Source organism: Schistocerca nitens, chromosome 6 (assembly GCF_023898315.1).
Source record: "Schistocerca nitens isolate TAMUIC-IGC-003100 chromosome 6, iqSchNite1.1, whole genome shotgun sequence".
Lineage (NCBI taxonomy): Eukaryota > Metazoa > Arthropoda > Insecta > Orthoptera > Acrididae > Schistocerca > Schistocerca nitens.
The window spans coordinates 85,432,713-85,451,800 of NC_064619.1; the positions used below are offsets into that span (position 1 = coordinate 85,432,713).

A 19,088-nucleotide genomic window follows, 5' to 3' on the forward strand; every position below is an offset into this window, starting at 1 on the left:
GATCTGCGGCCAGCACACTGGCTCAAATCCTGAGCATCATTTTGACACGTACAGCTATCTGGGTGTGTTAGAAGAATTATTCTAACTTGTTAAGAAAAGTTATTCACAAGTCTAAAAGTATGCACATTTTGCCAGAAATCAACAATTCAAATAAAGGTTTAATACTATGTGGAGTACAGTACAACAAGAGACAGGGCTATAGATTTTAGAGCAAGAAAACATGTCTACTAATTTGAATGGAAAACTTAGAAGTGATAATTCACAAGTAACAGGTATTTTCATAAACCGTTTCTTTTAAAGGCAAATGAGACAATGGAGTCAAGTAGTTCATCAGAAAAATCAAGACAATGTTGGGAAAACATCGTACATAAAATTTAGTGTTCTGGTGCTTTCACCCACTTCTCTATCCTGAGCTATGTACTCTAAAACAACGAAAATAACAGTGTCACTGGTAAATCACAAATTTGTTTTGAGAATAGTTGCTCATTTGATAATGCTACGTTGACATTCACTTTAGGATAATGATACTGCTTTACTACTTAAAGAGTAAAAAACGCACTGAACAGATGCACGACCAGACAAATAATGGCTCAGTTCTTACTGTGAGGACTGATAGTGAACAATTCTTAATTTATTCTTACAATTTATTTTTTTTTAATTTTTTTTTTTTTTTTTTTTTTTTTTTTTTTTTTTTTTAATTGAAGTCCTTCAGCAGGGAACTTAAACTATGTGGGTCATGACTGAGACTTTCATTACTCTGCAAAATAATGCTTAAATGGTATATACTATATCCAGGAATTTCTGAGATCCCAGAAACTGATATCATTGAGTATTCTGCACATGTTTTTTTCTTTTGGCTACACTGCAGCACAGTTGTTGCAGATATAAAAGGCTAACAGCAGCATCATTTGAAATTGTTTAGATGACTATGCATTAGGCTTCAGCAATTTGAAAAATTCATGGTCATGTGTTAATTTTAACTTATTTCACAATATACTTGTGCAATATAACCATGTACCTACAGCAGTTTGTACACAGTAATTTCTGCTAGGATAAAATTATGCTACATAAGGACATATTTATGTGCACTTCATAATGTACTTACTGCCAGCCAATGAATGTTGCTGCAAACTACACACATGTATAAAGATTCATTGCTATGACATTTCTGGAAAAAAAATCAAAGCACACAAATGAAAAAAAACTTCAATTTAAGTGTCAACCTCCTTTCAGAATCCCCAGCCAATAATGTCATATGAAATTACTCTTTACTCGAAAAAGAACTTACATTGCACCACTCAAAAATTTCATGGCTACTAAAAGTGCAAAGCTCTGGGTGAAGCTCCCTATAAAATTTACAGTTCCATCCAACAGGTAAGCTATGACTAGAAGCTTTCTTCTGCCATACATGTCTGACAAGAAGCCCCACAGAAATGATGTTGCAACCATCCCTGTAAAAAGAAATGAATGTCAACATTTACAAGAAATTATGTATGTGGCAACAAAGGTTAATTTCTGAATTAATTCATTTATCAAGTACAGTAAATCCCCGTGAAGAAGAACATGTTGTCCATGCTAAGAACATTGTGAAAAAATGTGGTGCATTGTCACAAGAGAGCACAAGTTCTGGGTTTCCCCATAGATACAGTTCTGCTGTTCCCCATAGATACAGTTCTGCTGCAGTATGGATAACAGGTGCACCAAGGCACGGGAGGGGCATGGCAAGGCAAATTGAAACATCTCCCAAGTTGAAGTACAGACAACAGTATGTTGCTTGTGAGCAAAACATCTAAATTACACACAGATTAACTGTGAAATTTTCTTATCATGTATGTACCAAGTGTCTAGATATAGTGAAACATTGCAAAAAATCTGACCATGGACATACAGATGAGGATGATGTTGATCTGGAAGAAAGGCCACTGACATCAACCACAGACGATAATGTCCATGCAATCAAGGTACATGATACAAAGCAGTCACAGCTGACAAGGATGTTCATCTAGCAGTACTCAAATGGCTCCATGACCCAAGGAGCATATTTCTATTGTTGATGAACTGACCAATTGGTAATACATTCTGATCACTGTTTACAGAGACTTCGTGAAAAACAGTAACATATCTGTGTCACTTTGAAGTGTACTGCAGCGTTCAACAAAAGTTATTTGGTTAGTCATAATAATGTGTAGCTTATTTTTTGAGGTACTCTCACATTCACAAAATTAAGCAGTTATTAGAAACTGCATTAATTATCAACTATTATTAAAACTACTCTAAACCATCGGTCCTCATACAAGATGAATTTCAGATTCTCTATGGTTCCTGATGTAAAAAGGTTCTGTATCAAGGGCTTGAATTCCAACATTCCATCAATCCAAAAGTATGTTTTACAGGCCCTCTGCTCTTCCTGATCTATTTAAACAACTTAGGAGATAGCTGGCCAGTGTTGCCGAGCAGCTCTAGGCGCTTCAGTCTGGAACCGCGCGACTGCTACGGTCGCAAGTTCGAATCCTGCCTCGGGCATTGATGTGTGTGATGTCATTAGGTTAGTTAGGTTTAAGTAGTTCTAAATTCTAGAGGACTGATGAGCTCAGATGTTAAGTCCCATAGTGCTCAGAGCCATTTGAACCATTTGAACTTAGGAGATAATTTGAGTAGCCCTCTTAGACTGTTTGCAGATGATGCTGTCTTTTACTGTCTTATAAAGTCATCAGATGAGCAAAACAAACTGCAAAATGATTTAGACAAGATATTCATATGGTGTGAAAAGTGGCAGTTGACTCTAAGTAATTAAAAATGTGAAGTCATCCATATGAGTACGAAAAGGAATTCACTAAATTTTTGTTACATGATAAATCTAAAGACGGTATACTCAGCTAAATGCTGAGGAATTATAATTACAAATAACTTAAGATGGAATGATCACATAGTTAATGTTGTGGGTAAAGCAAACCAAAGACTCAGATTCATTGGCAGAACTCTGACAAAATGCAACAGGTCTACTAAAGAGCCTACACTATGCTTGTATGTCCTCTTCTGGAGTATGCCAGCATGGTCTGGGATCCATATCTTATAGGATTGAATGAGGGCATTGAAATAGTTCAAAGAATGGTAGCTTATTTTGTATTATTGGGAAGTAGGGGCGAGAGTGGCACAGTTATGATATGCAAATAGGGGTGACAATCATTAAAACAATGGCATTTTTCCTCATGGTATGATCTTCTCATGAAGTTTTAATAGTCAACTTTCTCCTCAGAGTGTGAAATTGTTTTTTTGGTGCCCACATACATAGGAAGGAATGATCACCATAATAAAATAAGAGAAATCAGAGCGTGCACAGAAAGATTTAAACATCTGTTTTTCTCATGCATTGTTTTAGAGTAGAACAGTAGAGAAATAGCTTGAGGGCAGTTCTATGGATCCTCTGCCAAGCACTTAATTGAGAATTGCAGAGTGATCATACAGATTTAGATACAGATGTAGATGGCCACTGTGGCTGAGTGGTTCTAGGCACTTCAGTCTGGGACCGCGCTGCTGCTACAGTCACAGGTTAGAATCCTGCCTCAGGCATGTATGTGTGTGATGTCATTAGGTTAGTTAGGTTTAAGTAGTTCTCAGTCTAGGGGACTGATGACCTCAGATGTTAAGTCCCATAGTGCTTAGAGCCATTTGAACAGATGTAGATGAATAGCTCACAATTTCTGTTCCAAAATAGACAGTTTTGTATAAATCTTACCAACCACTATATTACAAAGTTGAGGAAGATAGCACTGACCTCATACATGTAACAAAAATAAGAATTAATGATTGCACTAAAACGAAACCTCATGTGTTAGTGATCAAGAACAGCAGTGATAAAAGAAACAGCTCAGTTTGGTATGTTTCTACAATTTATATGTGCCATATATTGAATACACTATAAATGTCATCATGGGAAACATGTCAACTGAATGAAAATTACACACATATAGGAAAAGTATTTATATGATCCTAAGCTGACCATTTACCAGTTACAAAAGATTACTTATTTCTATTCCGGAATTAATCTGTGGTACAGTAGGACTATGTTAAGGAGAAATAATTATAATCCACATTTGAAAATTTACCTATCAGACCTTCTATTTCCATGGGTAGGTTGGCAAAAAGTTCTGAGGATGCCTACATGACTTCTTTCTGTGTCAAATTCTCTTTCACAACAGTGTGGTGTACACTTTTCTTTCTGTTATTGTTTTTGTGAATTATCTGTATACTCTCAATCTCACATGTAATGTTGGCAATGAATTCCATCAATACTCAAATGGTTTTGTGACCAGGATGTATGTGTTGCAGTGATAAAGTTTTAATTATTACCCAAAGCTTAAAGTTATGTAATGAAATTTTAGTTTGGTGAAATCCTGGTTCACAATGAAACAGACTACGGTACTTTAACATGCAGTTAGAAGAGCCAAAACAAATTGACACAGTCCACTGATGGAGTGGTCACAAGCTGCACCATTGTATTTTGATCCCTCTAGTAGCACATGACGCTACTTTTGCATGGGAATTTCAATATGTACCAGGACTGTTGGCATGTTCCTGCAGACAAACCAAAAATTACAGTAAACGTATAAAATTTAGGGAAATGTGCAAGCTTTCAAAACCAGGTGGCTTCTTCTTGTGATCTGGGGTTCTGGGTGACTTTTCTGTAACCCTCCCCATTTTCCAAATCTCGCCATTCCTTTAACCATCATCCTTCTTCCTTCCCTTTCAACTCTTCTGCTAGAAGGAGCCACTGGCCTTGAAAGCTAGTACATTTCCCTAGCTTTTATATTTGTTTTCTCCTGCTGCCACTTGGTGATTAGATTTTCTATCTGTGCAAGTATATTATACACTGATTGGAAAAAGAATCAGAACACAAAAAAATAATTAATGTAAAGTAGAGTAATGAAATTTCAAGAATATGTTTATCTAGGTAACACATTCAAGTTATTAACATTGCAAGATCACAGGTTAATGTAATGGGGAGATAAGTCATTGCAAATGTGAAACGCTGGTACATTAGTAACTGGTATAACCAATAGAATGTTGAATACAAGCAAGCAAACATGTATGCATTGTATTGTACAGGTGCTGGATGTCAGTTTGTGTGATGGAGTTACACACCTGTTGCACTTGGTCTATCAATACAGGAACCGTTAATGCTTTTTGTGAATAACACTGGAGTTGTCGTCCAGTGATGTCCAGTATGTGCTCGATTGGAAACGGATCTGGTGATCGACAGGCCAAGGCAACATGTTGACACTCTGTAGCGGTTTGGATTACAACAACAGCGTGTGGGTTAGAGTTCTCCTATTGGAAAACATCCCCTGGAGTGACATTCATGAATGGCAGTTCAATGGGTCATATCACCAGTCTAATGAACAAATTTTCAGTCAGGCTGTGTGGGATAACCACGAGAGTGCTCCTGGTGTATGTCAAGGTAGTTTGGTTGCAGGCCTTCAACTAGCCTTCTTCTAACCAACACATGGTCATCACTGGCACTGTGGCAGAACCAGCTTTCGCCAGAAGACACAACAGACCTCCACCCTGCCCTTCAATGAGCTCTCACTTGACACCACAGAAGTCGCAAATGGCAGTGGTTTGGGGTCAGTAGACTGCACACTACTGGCATCTGGCTCAGAGCTGCCCTCAGGGTTGCCACAAGTTTCCCCAGGTGAAATTACCTTATATTTCCCTGTTTTCTAGACAAGTTTTAGCATTTTTCCCTGACAAATTTCGAGATCTCAAGGGTAAGTAAAGACATAAGTTGACAAAAAAATGTAAGGACTTCTGTGTTTCTTCCCCTCATGAGCAAAAATCTTAAGTACTAATGTCAACATCTTTTGTAATGAACTGTTTTTAGATGGAGAAAGCAAGACAAATGGTACATGTGTTTTATTAAGACCACTGACCACTGTTGTTATTTTATTTCAATAAAGCAAAAGACATTCAGTGACAAAAATATGCATTTCCCTGGAGTCAAGACAGATTTAAAATAACATGGTTTCAGACATAACCTCAGAAAAATGTAGGCCTCTTGAAAGAAGTGTATAAGGCAAGCCGAAAATAAGAGTACATAGTGTACAAACTGCCAGTGACTGTCACAATTTTCTCCTTCTTATCGCTCATATTTTCTAACATATAAATTATTTTCAAAGTGCTAAAATGTAGTAGACTAAATAACATGTCTATAAAATGATACACTGTACAATGTACTTGCAGTGAGAAAGTCACACTTCCTGAATTCCATCAACCGTGGCCTCTGGCCTGCCAAGGAGCACAGGAGCCCTGGGTCCACGGATAAACCACAAAAATCCACTGCATTATGCCACCTGTGGGCATATCGGCGGGACTAGGTCGGACGGGCAGGGCTCGCAAGTTAGTGGGAAACGACGGGCTTCAGATCGGCAGGCCCGATCCGTTAGAGATACCCACAGAAATAGCCTGTGGTTTTGGCCCATTGTGGAAGTCCACTTGTGTAGCCAGCTATTCACAAGTAACTGACACTGTATTGATGAAATGAGATGATGGTAATCAATCTGTGCAACAGATAATTGGCAAATTCTCTGAGAATCAATACTAATGAAGATAGGTAGCAACTCACCATAAAGATGATGGCTGAGCCACAGACAGACATGTAGAAAAGACAATCACACTGTCACAATTAAATTTTCTCCCATAGCCTTTGCCAGAAAATGGGAACACACACGCATTCACACAACACTCAGACACAACTCGTGCATACATGACAACTGTCTCCAGCCACTGCATCAACAGTCTCTGAGAATAAGATCAAAACAAACCACCCCTTATGCCTCCCATCAGCAGCTGCTAGGCTAGTGGCAGGAAGTGGTGGCAGCACTGACTGCAAACTGAGGGGAGTGGTAGGAAGGAGAGAAGCAGTAAGAATGAGGGAGTAGGAAAGAGGTGCACATATTAAGCTGCACCCAGCCAGTGATGATGCATCAAGTCTCAGTAAATAAACCATTTCATCTACTGAGACAAAAACAAGGTTTTTCTAGTGTTTCTTTTTTTACAAATTTCCCTGATGTTTCCCTGATATGTTTGAAATTCCTTGATATTCCCTGATTTCCAGAACTTGTGGCAACTCTGTGTCTTTGAAGTAACCAATTTGGAACAATTCGTTGTGTCACTGTGGTGCCACCTGCTGCTCAAATTGCTGTTGCACATGCAGTACGGGGCACTGACGCCATATGCCTAACACGATGGTCTTCCTTCTCGGTAGTGCCGTGTGGCCATCTGGAGCCCAGTCTTGTGACCATTCTTTCTTGCGACACCCTGCCAGCTATCGTGTACGGTGGCTACATTCCTGCCAAGTCTTTCTGCAATATCACAGAAGGAACATCTAGGTCCTCATAGCACTATTACACAACCTCGTTCAGACTTAGCGAGGATCGATAATGCCATCTTTGTCACCTTAAAGGCATTGTTGACTAGCATCTACTTACCATATCAACACTCAAAGGTAATTAACTCTCATGACTATTATAGCACGTATTTAAAGGAAAACTCATTTGCATCCTCATAGTGTCACTACTAGCGCCACTCGTATGTGGCTGGCATGAAATCTGAATAGACATCTTCTTTCAGATTTAGAAACACACCTACCAACTTTTGTTTATATTGCACACCTTCTTGGTGTTGCGATTTTTGTTCTAATCAGTGTATTATCAAAAACTTTTTTTTTGGTTGGTATACAAAAATCATGTATCCTTATTTTTTGAGATGATAATTAAAATGTTATGACTGTTTTTCATATGTATCTAACTCCAACATGTGATTTCAACAACTTTATTTCATACTGAATAACTTTTGCCTAAGTGAGGAGATACCTCAAAATATTATCCTACATGACATCAGTGTAGAAAAATATGCCAAAGATGTTATCTTAGGACTAGGAAGATCAGCTGCACAGAACAGATTATGTCTTGAAAAGAGGTTATAAGATGAACGTCAACAAAAGTAAAACAAAGAGAAATGAAAATTTTCAAATTGAATCAGATGAATACGATGATGATGGTGATGATATTAGAAAGCAGGTGACATGTTTTGCTATTTGGGTAGCATAAAAACTGACAGGATATAAACTGCACACCGAAAATATCAATAAAAGCATTTATGAGAAAGAGAAATTTGTTACCACTGAATGTAAATTTAAGTGTTACAAATTCTTCACTGAAGATACTTGTATGAAGTATAGTCTTATACAGAAGTGAAACATGGGTGATACACAGTTCAGATAAGAAGAGAATAGAAGCTTTTGAAATGTGGTGCTACAGAATGGACAGATAGGAAATTTATGGCACAACGTGAATCAAAGAAAAGATTGGTTAATAGGACACATCCTGAGGCATCAAGGAATCATCTGTTTGGTACTACAAGATGTGCGTGAGATGTAGATGGAGATGGAGGAGGGGGAGGGTGGGGCTTAAACATTGTAGATGGAAACCAATGCCTAAGTACAGTAAGCAGGTAAAAATGGATTTAGGGTTGCAGTAGTTGTGTAGGGAGGAAGAGGCTTGCACAAAATAAACTAATGTGTAGAGCTGCATCAAATAAATCTTATGAGTTAAGATACAACAACAACATGTTATCTTACTGATATTTAAGTCCATCATTTTAGCAGTTATTCATGTTGTGAAAGTAGCTGAACCTAAATGTTTTAGCAGGTCTAGTACATGATTTTTCCAGTTTCAGCTTTCACCAGTATGCATGTCCAAGAAAATATAACTACATACCTTGTTTATTATTTTTTGTTAGTAGATTACATTACTTGGAGGGGGGGGGGTAATTACTTACATAAAAAAACTAGATGATCTAGTGCTCATAAGAAACTTCCTGGCAGATTAAAACTGTCTGAAGGATCAAGACTTGAACTGGAGACTTTTACCTTTCACAGGCAAGTGCTCTACCGACTGAGCTACCCAAACATGGCTCACAACCTGTACTCATAACATTACTTCTGCCAGTACCTCATCTTCACTTTCCAAGTTTCACAAAAGCTCACCTGCAAGAATGTTTTACACATAAACATACAACAACTGTTATGTTTAGTGACAGCAAACTGAAATGTGGGAGTTGAGATCTGTGCTTCTTTGTTAATGTACGTACTGCATTATTTCACATCCTCATGATTTCCCATTATGATGTCATCAGCATAACATAATTAAAAGAAAAGCAAGTCCCTAGAAAACTTTTCATAATTATCTTTCAGTTCTGTAATCTCCCCATCTCCCTCCCTCGTCCCCCCCCCCCCCCCTCCTCTTCCTTCCCATCCACACAAATACACATTCATTCATTAAATTTCACAGATCCCGTTATGAAGGTGAACCTTAATTGGTGTGGAAAGACTCAAGTTATAACAAAAGACAAGGGAATCATAGGAACCTAATTTGTATGTGTTATTAACAATAAACTGTCTCTATATTGCTTAATGCTATTCACACACATGATAGTTAATTTAATCAAGTAAATAATTTAAGAGTAAAGAAGACCACTCACTGAATAGCATTGAGTCATCAACAGGCACACACAGAAGAGAAAGAAAATATATAACTTTTGATTTTGAAAATAAATTCTTTCTCATGCTAGAGGGGAAACACACACACACACACACACACACACACACACACACACACACACACACACACACAGAGAGAGAGAGTCAGATGCCTTTTCCCCCCTAGATGGTGCTAGCTGGATGCACAATGCACGAATTTCAGTTCAGCATGTGGGCTGATGGGTAAGGACTGTACTAAGCGGGATATATAGAGGGGGAGAGAGGCTAGAGGCAGGAAGAGAGGTTGGGGTTGAGTAGCTAGTGGCTGAGGAGGAGGCAGCCAGTTTGCTGGCTAGGAATGCAGGTGCCGGAGCTGGTGGAGTGTGGTGCATGCTGAAGGTGCTGTGGAGATGTGAATTGGGAGGAGGTGACAGTACAGAGGAAGGGAAAGGTGTTGGGTGGAGGGTGTGGGACAGTAGTTTAATGGATAGCAGAGAGGAAGGGGAAGCTGTTGGGTGGAGGGTGTGGGGACAGTGGTCAAATGGAGATTGAGCCCAGTAGGCTTACAGGAGCAAAGAATGTGTTGCAAGGATAACTCCAATGTTCACAGCTCAGAAAATCTGAGGGTAGAGAGATGGATCCAGATGGCCAAAATTGTGAACCAGCCACTGATATCTGTCATTTTGTGCTTAGGTGCATGTTGTGCCACTTGGTGACTAACTTTGTTCTTGGCCACAGTTTGCAGTGGTTATTCATTCCGATGGACAGCTTGTTGGTTGTCATACCAATAAAAAAAAGCTGTTCGGTGATTGCAGCAGAATTGGTACATGACTTGGCTGCTTTCACAGGTGGCCTTGTCTCTGAGGGGTACGATAAACCTGTGACAGGTCTGGAGTAGGAAGTGCTGGGTGAGTGGACTGGGCAGATCTTGCACCTGGACTGGGATTTTGTATAGATTGTACCTTCCAGTCCCTCCTACAGTGGTATTCCATTAGCCACCCAACATACATAACTTCTTGGACTACCACTATGCCACTCCCACACCCAACTCCACACCACAGGGACCATACCCCAGCGGAAAACCCAGGTGCAAGACAAGCCCAGTACACCCATCCAGCACTTCCTCCCATAGTCCTGTCACAGGCTGATCATACCCCATCAGAGGTTACACCACCTGTGAAAGCAGCCATGACATATACCATTCTGCTGCAATCACTGCACGGATTTTTATGTCAGTATGACAACAATCCAGCTGTCCAGCAGAATGACTGGCCACCACTAAACTGTGGCTAAGAACAAAAGTTAACCATGCAGCAGTGCAGCACGCTCAATTTCAGTGGCTAATTCACAACCCAGGCTATATGGATCCTTCCTTCCACCACCAGCTTTTCTGAACTACATGTATGCTTGTAACACATCCTTTGCTCCTGTAACACTTCTGGCCTTAATCCACATTAACCCACTGTCCCCATACACTTCACCCACCAGTTTCCCCTTCCTTTGACGTGTCACCCTTTTTCAGTCCCTGTGTTCACATCACCTCAGTTTGCGCACTGCACCTCTCTGGCTCTGGTACCTGTGCATCACATGCCTAGCCTGTGCAACTGCCCCCACTCCCTCCCGCATTCCTATTCCACAGACCTGCTACCTCCCTCAGAGCCACCAGCTACCCATCCACAACCCCTTTTTCTGCCTCAACTCTCTCTGTTCCTCCATCCACCCCATATGACACCCCCCCCCCCAAGTCACCATAGTCCACCTGCCTAAATGCTATCCCGACACTGTGTGTGTGTGTGTGTGTGTGTGTGTGTGTGTACTCTAGCTCAACAACAGATGTATTCTGAAAGCTTAGCTGTTTTCTCTCTCTTTTGTGTGTGCCTGTCGATGGTTCGACACTTCTCGCTATTTGATGAATGGTCTACTTGTTAATTATTTATGTTCTACTAGAAATTTAAAGCTATATTTAATCAAGCTAATTAGAAAGAAAGCATCAACTCTGAAAAAAGTATTTTTAAAAGGAAATATTTACTATGGTGAGAATACTTACATTAAATAGGAATGGGAACTGACTGGTCTACAGTTAAGTAACTATGTCACATGCATAAAAAATTATTGAAAGAAAGAAATTAATGACTACAGTATTTTAACAAATGCTAATCGGTAACTTACCTGCAAATGAAATAGAGTTTAGCAAACCCTTGTCAGACAGCTTCATTTCAAGATCACATTGTGCTGCTGGTAGAAGATATGACGATGAAGAAGCACCAAACTGATGTGACAGGGAAGACACCAGAGATGTGACAAGTATTAGGTAATTGTATAAGCCAAACCCTAAAACAAGAACACAACTGAAATTGAGAATTAGTTTGCTATTAGGATGATAAATTTATGTGTATATTGTATGTAAAGTAATATTATGAAAACATACAGAGAAAATTCTGAGTCACAGACAGGCACAAAAAAGGACTGTAGTACAGGTGGGCCGTTGACCTTCTTCTAACATAGAAAACACACACACATTCACACAAGCACAACTCACACACACATAATTACTGTCTCGGGCCACTGAGGCCAGACAGCGATCAACTGTGCGTGATGGCAGAAGCGATCTGGTTGGTGGGGTGATCCAGCCCGGATTTTCCATTGTTTCATTTTGTATGTAAAATAAGCCTGATATAAAAATATAAGCTCATAAACAGCAATGTAGCATTTATATTTTCCACTACAACTCATAGTTGTAGCATCAGATTTTGTATATACCAATATAAACATGACTCATTCCAATGCATGGGAAAGACTTTACTCTGATTGGTTGATCAAAATGAACAGCCAATCAGACCAATCTTTCAAGATTATATACGTGCCTAAACTGTTCTGACCTAATCACTACATCAGATTCATCAGATTCATTGGTGTCACTTTGACAAGCAAATTATTACTATAATGTTTATTAATTGAAACCAAACAAAAATTAATCTTGAGGTAACTTTAGGAAAAGCAAATAATTATTCTGGCTGCCTTCTTACAAAAACAAATATGCTTGGACATACATCATCAGCAATGTGGGTACAAATATCTTTCCCACGCTATGATTGCGTAATGCATTACATGAAATTAATCTTGAAATTTAACGTATGTCACCCATACACACTCTCACTCACTCTCATTTACTCACACAAGGACATAAGATACAAATAACAATTTTGTCTGAACTTTATATTACAAAAATGAAAATTAAAATTTTAATATGAAAATCTCAATTAATTAATTCTGCACACTGAGAGTTCTGTTTATGTTTTCAAATAATGCCAAAAGATAAACTATTATAATTCCTATCTGAAGTGTCGGTCAAGTACTTTTTTAATGGGTTTTTTATATATCTGAAACTATTATAGGTAGCAGTATCAAATTTTGACACAAAGTTCATCTGAATAACAAAAGGTCAGGTACCAAATTTGGAATAAAACAGATAATATTTAATGTAGTTATTTAGTTTCTCAGGTGAGGTGAATAAATGATTCTAGTACGCGTCCCAGTGAGCATTCTCATGGTCTGCTTTAGCGACAGGTGTGGCTATGACATGTACGGCAGGCCACAAGTCAGCTGCTGCCAAATGCTACTATATTGCAGGCTTCCAAAACAGCTTGCCATAACGTAACAAAACTTACGGCAAAAATCTGCAGTCACATAATAGCTGCGACGCTACAGCATGCACAATAAAAGACTGCTAAACAAGTAAGCTTTTGACCAAAAGGCCTTATTTTGAATTAGACAACATACACATACATTCATGCAAACACACCTCTCACACACATGACCACTGTCTCTGGCACATGACCACTGTCTCTGGCTGCCAAGGCCCTGGTCATGTTTGTGAGAGCTGTGTTAGCATGAATATGTGTGTGTGTGTGTGTGTGTGTGTGTGTGTGTGTGTGTGTGTGTGTGTTGCCTAATTCAGAAGAAGACCTTTTGACCAAAAACTTACTTGTTTAGCAGTCTTTTTGTTGTGCCTGTCTGTGACTCAAATTCTCCACTATATGGTGTGTAGCTCTATCTTTTTCATAATACTATCATTATTCCATCCCGCATTTTCCATTTTTTATTGATAACAGCAGATAAAATGGGAAATGTGCCCTCTGGTGTAACAGACACACAGATGATAGAGATTGAAAGGTTGTAGATATCATTCAAGAACTTGACCTCTTAGGACAAATTACCAGAGACAGCCTGAGACATACCACAATGGAGGCAGCACAGATACTCATATAGGCATTATACTAATAAACTGAAGAGCTGTAAATAAAATTTTCAAGTGAAATAATACCAACCAGAACCCAATTAACGCAGAAATATTTACGAGGGTCACTCCAAAAGAAATGCACACTATTTTTGTAAAAATACAGTTTTCATTCTGCATGTGTGAAAGTTTTACTGTGTGTAGATACATCCTTCCCACTTGTTTTCAAACTTAGTTCAACCTGTTCCCGTGAGTGGGGCCATCACAGCATCTCTTCAAGATGGCTGCTACACTTGACGTTTGTCAGAAGCAACATGCTGTCATAGAATTCCTGTGCTGTGAAAACAAGACAGTGGGAAACATCCACAAGAGGTTGAAAAAGGTGTATGGAGATGTTGCTGTCGATGGCAGTACAGTTAGTCAGTTGACAAGCAGGTTATGTAATGAAAGCGGGCACGGCAATATTGAGGATTGCCCTCGCAGCAGCAGGCCTCGTACTGCACACACTCCAGAGAGTTAACGAATTGGTGACTGCTGACAGACGCATTACAGTGTACGAACTGTCATGCTACATTGGGATAGGGGAAGGAAATGTTTGCAGAATACTGAAAGTGTTGGCATTAAAGAAGGTCTGTGCCAGGTGGATGTTGACAGTGCCTCACAAAGAAACAAGAAAAACGGTATGCAGTGAACTTTTGGAACAATATGAGAATGGTGGAGATGAATTTCTTGGAAGAATTGTGACAGGTGATGAAACATGGCTCCATAATTTTTCACCAGAGACAAAGAGGCAATCAATGAAGTGGCATCATGCAAATTCATCCAAGAAAAAAAATAATTCAAAACCACACCTTCTGCTGGAAAAGTTATGGCTACGGTGTTTTTCGATTCCGAATGACTCTTGCTTGTGGACATCATGCCAAGTGGAACCACCATAAATTCTGATGCATATGTGATGACACTGAAGAAACTTCAAGCTCAACTGAGTCATGTTCGACCACATCGGCAAAAGCAGGATGTTTTGCTGTTGCACAACAATGCACGGCCACATGTCAGTCAAAGAACCATGGAAGCAATCACAAAACTCGGATGGACAACACTGAAACACCCGTCTTACAGTCCTGACCTGGCTCCATGTGACTATCATCTCTTTGGGAAACTGAAAGACTCTCTTCGTGGAACAAGGTTTGAAGATGATGACTCCTTTGTGCACGCTGTCGAACAGTGGCTCCAACAGGTTGGTCCAGAATTTTACCGTGCGGGTATACAGATGCTGTTTCCAAGGTGGAGTAAGGCAGTTGAGAGGGATGGAAATTATGTGGAGAAATGAATATATTGTTCCTAAAGAATGTATCTACACACTGTAAAACTTTCGAACATGTAGAATAAAAGATGGATTTAAAAAAAAAATAGTGTGCATTTATTTTGGAGTGACCCTCGTAAATTTAAGAAAGCAAATTGGAACAACCTACATGAAATGGAATCCAGTGTCAATACAGTATGAGGCATTATAGATCTAAGGGTTCATGCATTACAAGAACTAATACAAAAAGCGTAACTTGAATGTATCCCTAAAATTTCTATTATGTTCGATATTTCTGTGCCTGTGTTATTCTGAATTACAATGCAACGTTTCTTTGGACATGCAAGCATGTCCAAAGGAACACTGTATCATAATTCAGAATAACACAGGCACTGTAATATTGTATTTATCCACTGAAACTGGGCGAGCAACATTCAAGTAAAATGTCTCCCCTGTATGGAAATGTACATAATGGATGTACAAGTACAGTTTGTAGACATGTGGTTTACAACATATGGACATTTGGGTCCGGCCATGAGTCGTGCTCAGATAGCCAGATGGTGAGGCAACTGATAAGTGGGAAATCTAGATTTGAGTCCCGGTCCAGCACAAATATTCATTGTCCTCATTCCATTATACAGCTTTTGGTTGTTCACATTTGCAACTGTGAATACATTTCATGTATTCTATCATGTTGTTAAAGAACATGCCATAGTCACTGGAGTTGACAGACATTAGATGACAAACAAGGCAAGCCAGAAGGGACTGTCAGAGGGTCCACACTGCAGCCATCAAGCCACCTCACTGGCATGGACCTTAAGACACAATATCAAGAACCGCTCCATCAAAACAAACAGGTGCAATGGGAAAACTACCTGAAAAATCATTTGAAGGCAGATGTGTGGAGAAAACTATATTAAAATATTGTCAGAGAAAATAAAAATCCCAGTCATTTTATCCACAATGAAAATTGAAGATGGCCTGAGGATCCATGGTGCAGAACCCGCAGTACCACATGTCTCACTTCAGCACAGCTTCCAGATCCACCTCAACAATGGAGACAAGAAGATGATCATCGAATCATCGAAGGGACACACACACACACACACACACACACACACACACACACACACACACACACACACACACACACACAAATAATAATAATAATAACAATAATAATAATAAAAACTAAAAGGTGATGTGCTCTGATGCCATTTCAGCCCATATTCACATTTGTATATAAGTGCACCAATATTGGCACTGATACGTAATACGTTCATGGATACATAAATAAATATTTCATTTTTCTTAACTATTACTTAGTAATTACTATTATCAACATTACCATTATTTTATTATAATATCATTGTTATTAGTAGTAGTACTATTATTATCCCTGTTTTTATGTTGACACATAACTTTGTAATCAATCAGAACTTCTTTTTTGAGTCGTCAGTCTTCTGACTGGTTTGAGGTAGCCTGCCACGACTTCCTCTCCTGCACCAACCTTTTCATCTCAGAGTAGCACTTCCAACCTCCATCCTAATTATTTGCAAGATGTATTCCAATCCCTGTCTTCCTCTACAGTTTTTACACTCTACAGCACCCTCTAGTACCAAGGAAGTTATTCCCTGATGTTCTAACAGATGTCCTATCGTCATGTTCCTTCTTTGTGTCAGTGTTTTCCATATGTTCCTAACCCCACTGACTATGTGGAGAATCTCCTCATTTTGTACCTTATCAGTCCACACAATTTTCAACATTCTTCTGTACACCACATCTGAAGGGCTTCAAATCTCTTCTGTTCCAGTTTTCCAGTTTTCTCACAGTTCATGTCTCAGTACCATACAATGCTGTGCTTCAAACATACATTCACAGAAATTCCTTCCCCAAATTAAGACATTTGTTGATACTAGTAGACTTATATCGGCCAAGAATGCCCTTTCCACCAGTGCTAGTCTGTGTTTTATGTCCTGCTTGCTCTGTCTGTCATTGGTTATTTTGCTGCCTAGGTAGCTGAATTCCTTAACTTCATCTACTTTGTGATCCCCAATTCTGATGTTAAGTTTCTCACTGTTCTCATTTCTGCTACTTCTCATTACTTTAGTTTTTCTTCGATTTAATCTCAATTCATATTTTGTACTCATTAGACTGTACATTCTATTCAACACATCCTGTAATTCTTCTTCACTTTCACCAAGGACAGTAATACCATCAACAAATCTTATCATTGACATCTTTTCACTCTGAATTTTAATCCCACTCTTGAACCTTTGTTTTATTTCCCTCATTGCTTCATTGATGTATTGATTGAACAGTAGGGGTGAAAGACTACATCCCCGCCCTATACCCTATTTAATCTGAGCACTTCATTATTGGTCTTCCAGTCTTGTTGTTCCATATTGGTTCTTTCATATATTGTATATTACATGCTTTTCCCTATAGCTTGCCCCTATTTTTTTCAATTTCTCACAGAATATCGAATGTCTTGCACCATTTTACACTGTTGAGTGCTGTTTCCAGGTTGACAAGCCCACTGAACATGTCTTGATTTTTTCTTCAGTCTTGCTTCTATTATCAGCTGCAACATCGGAACTGCCTCTCCAGTGTCTTGACCTATCCTAAAACCAAACTGGTTGTAATTTAACACCCCTCAATTTCCTTTTCCATTCTTCTATATACTACTCTTGTCAACAACTCGGATGCATGGGCTGTTAGGCTGACTGTACAATAATCCTTGCATTTATCAACTATAACTGGCCAAATTCTATATATTACAGACTTTGGTCAATTATGGACCACTACAACCTAAGACAAAGGTACAACCTTTTTCTTTTTATCTTCCCAGAACTTCTTCCTGCATTGGCTAATGGCCAGCCTCTGCTCATTTGACATCACCCTCCTATGTTGTGAATTCCATTGTTGGACAGGACATTTCACAGGACTGATCAGTAGCCTGAAACTTTCCCTGTTCTGTATGGTGTCTTCTGTAACGTTTAGTTTTCCCAAGATCTTTCTCGTCTCTTTCAGCTGCAGTAGAAGTAGAAGTTTATTGTCTCATAACATACAATTTCAAGCCATTGACTTAAAAGTACAGGAGACTCGCCAAAACACAAAAACTGGTTTATAATTTCCTTATAATACTAGTAATATAATATACAGTATTGAATAATGACTTAATTAAGCAGTTAATAATTTTTCTTCAAAAGTAACAAACTTTTAGGATTAACAGTCCTAAGTACTTCCTCTCTCCTGCTCAAATTTTCAGGTTGTCATTTATGAATTCTTCTACTACATAGTAACATTTCTGGATTACTTTCTCATATAAGGATTTTTTCAGGCTTTCTAAATTTATGCTAGGCAATTCTCTTCCTTTCACTTGTTATAAATTTTCTTTCCCATATAATGTGGAGTTTGAGCATAAAGTTTTAAACAGTGGATGGGCAGCATAAAATTATTTTGATTTATGATGTTGTAATCATGTTGAAAATTATTTGCTACAAATAAATCAGGGTTACTGCAATTTTTTTAAATTTGGAAATGAAATTAAAAATTATCCTCTTTACCCTGTTGTCATTCATTCTATAAATCTCCTCTTTCTTATTATGTCTGTGGTTGTTTCTATGTTTCTGTATAGATCTTCATTTGTTCTTTTTATCCAGTTGTTACCTTTGTTCTTTTGTGGTCAGAAAGTTTTTCTGAGTATTTTCCTTTCTTTCTTTTCCAGTTCCTCTTGTTCATCTTTTTAACAGTGTTAGGCATTCAGATACATAAAGTACTTCTGGTTTAATTACTGTTGCCTACTGTTATTCGAGGACTGAGAAATAAAATTAATGAATTAATTATCTGCATAGATGAATTAGAGTCTTCAAACCCAGCTGACATAATCTGCCTCTCTGAACATCATGTGACCACTGGTATAGAACTTTTAAGTGTTACAGGGTTTAGGTTAGCATCTCACTTTTGTAGATCAGAAATGGAGAAAGGAGGAGTTGCCACATTCATCA

At 38.7% G+C, this 19,088-nt stretch overlaps 1 protein-coding gene across 2 annotated transcripts in view; it reads right to left on the reverse strand.

The window, feature by feature from the left end:
* LOC126263657 (synaptic vesicle glycoprotein 2A-like) overlaps positions 1 to 19,088 on the reverse strand; it is a 232,581-nt gene that overhangs the window by 159,173 nt on the left and 54,320 nt on the right. For both annotated transcript variants that reach the window (XM_049960763.1, XM_049960764.1), the window contains 2 exons: positions 11,708 to 11,869; positions 1,289 to 1,451 (listed from right to left, as the gene is read on the reverse strand). In XM_049960763.1, the coding sequence (XP_049816720.1) occupies positions 1,289 to 1,451; positions 11,708 to 11,869 (325 nt within the window). The remainder of the gene's footprint in view (positions 1 to 1,288; positions 1,452 to 11,707; positions 11,870 to 19,088) is intronic.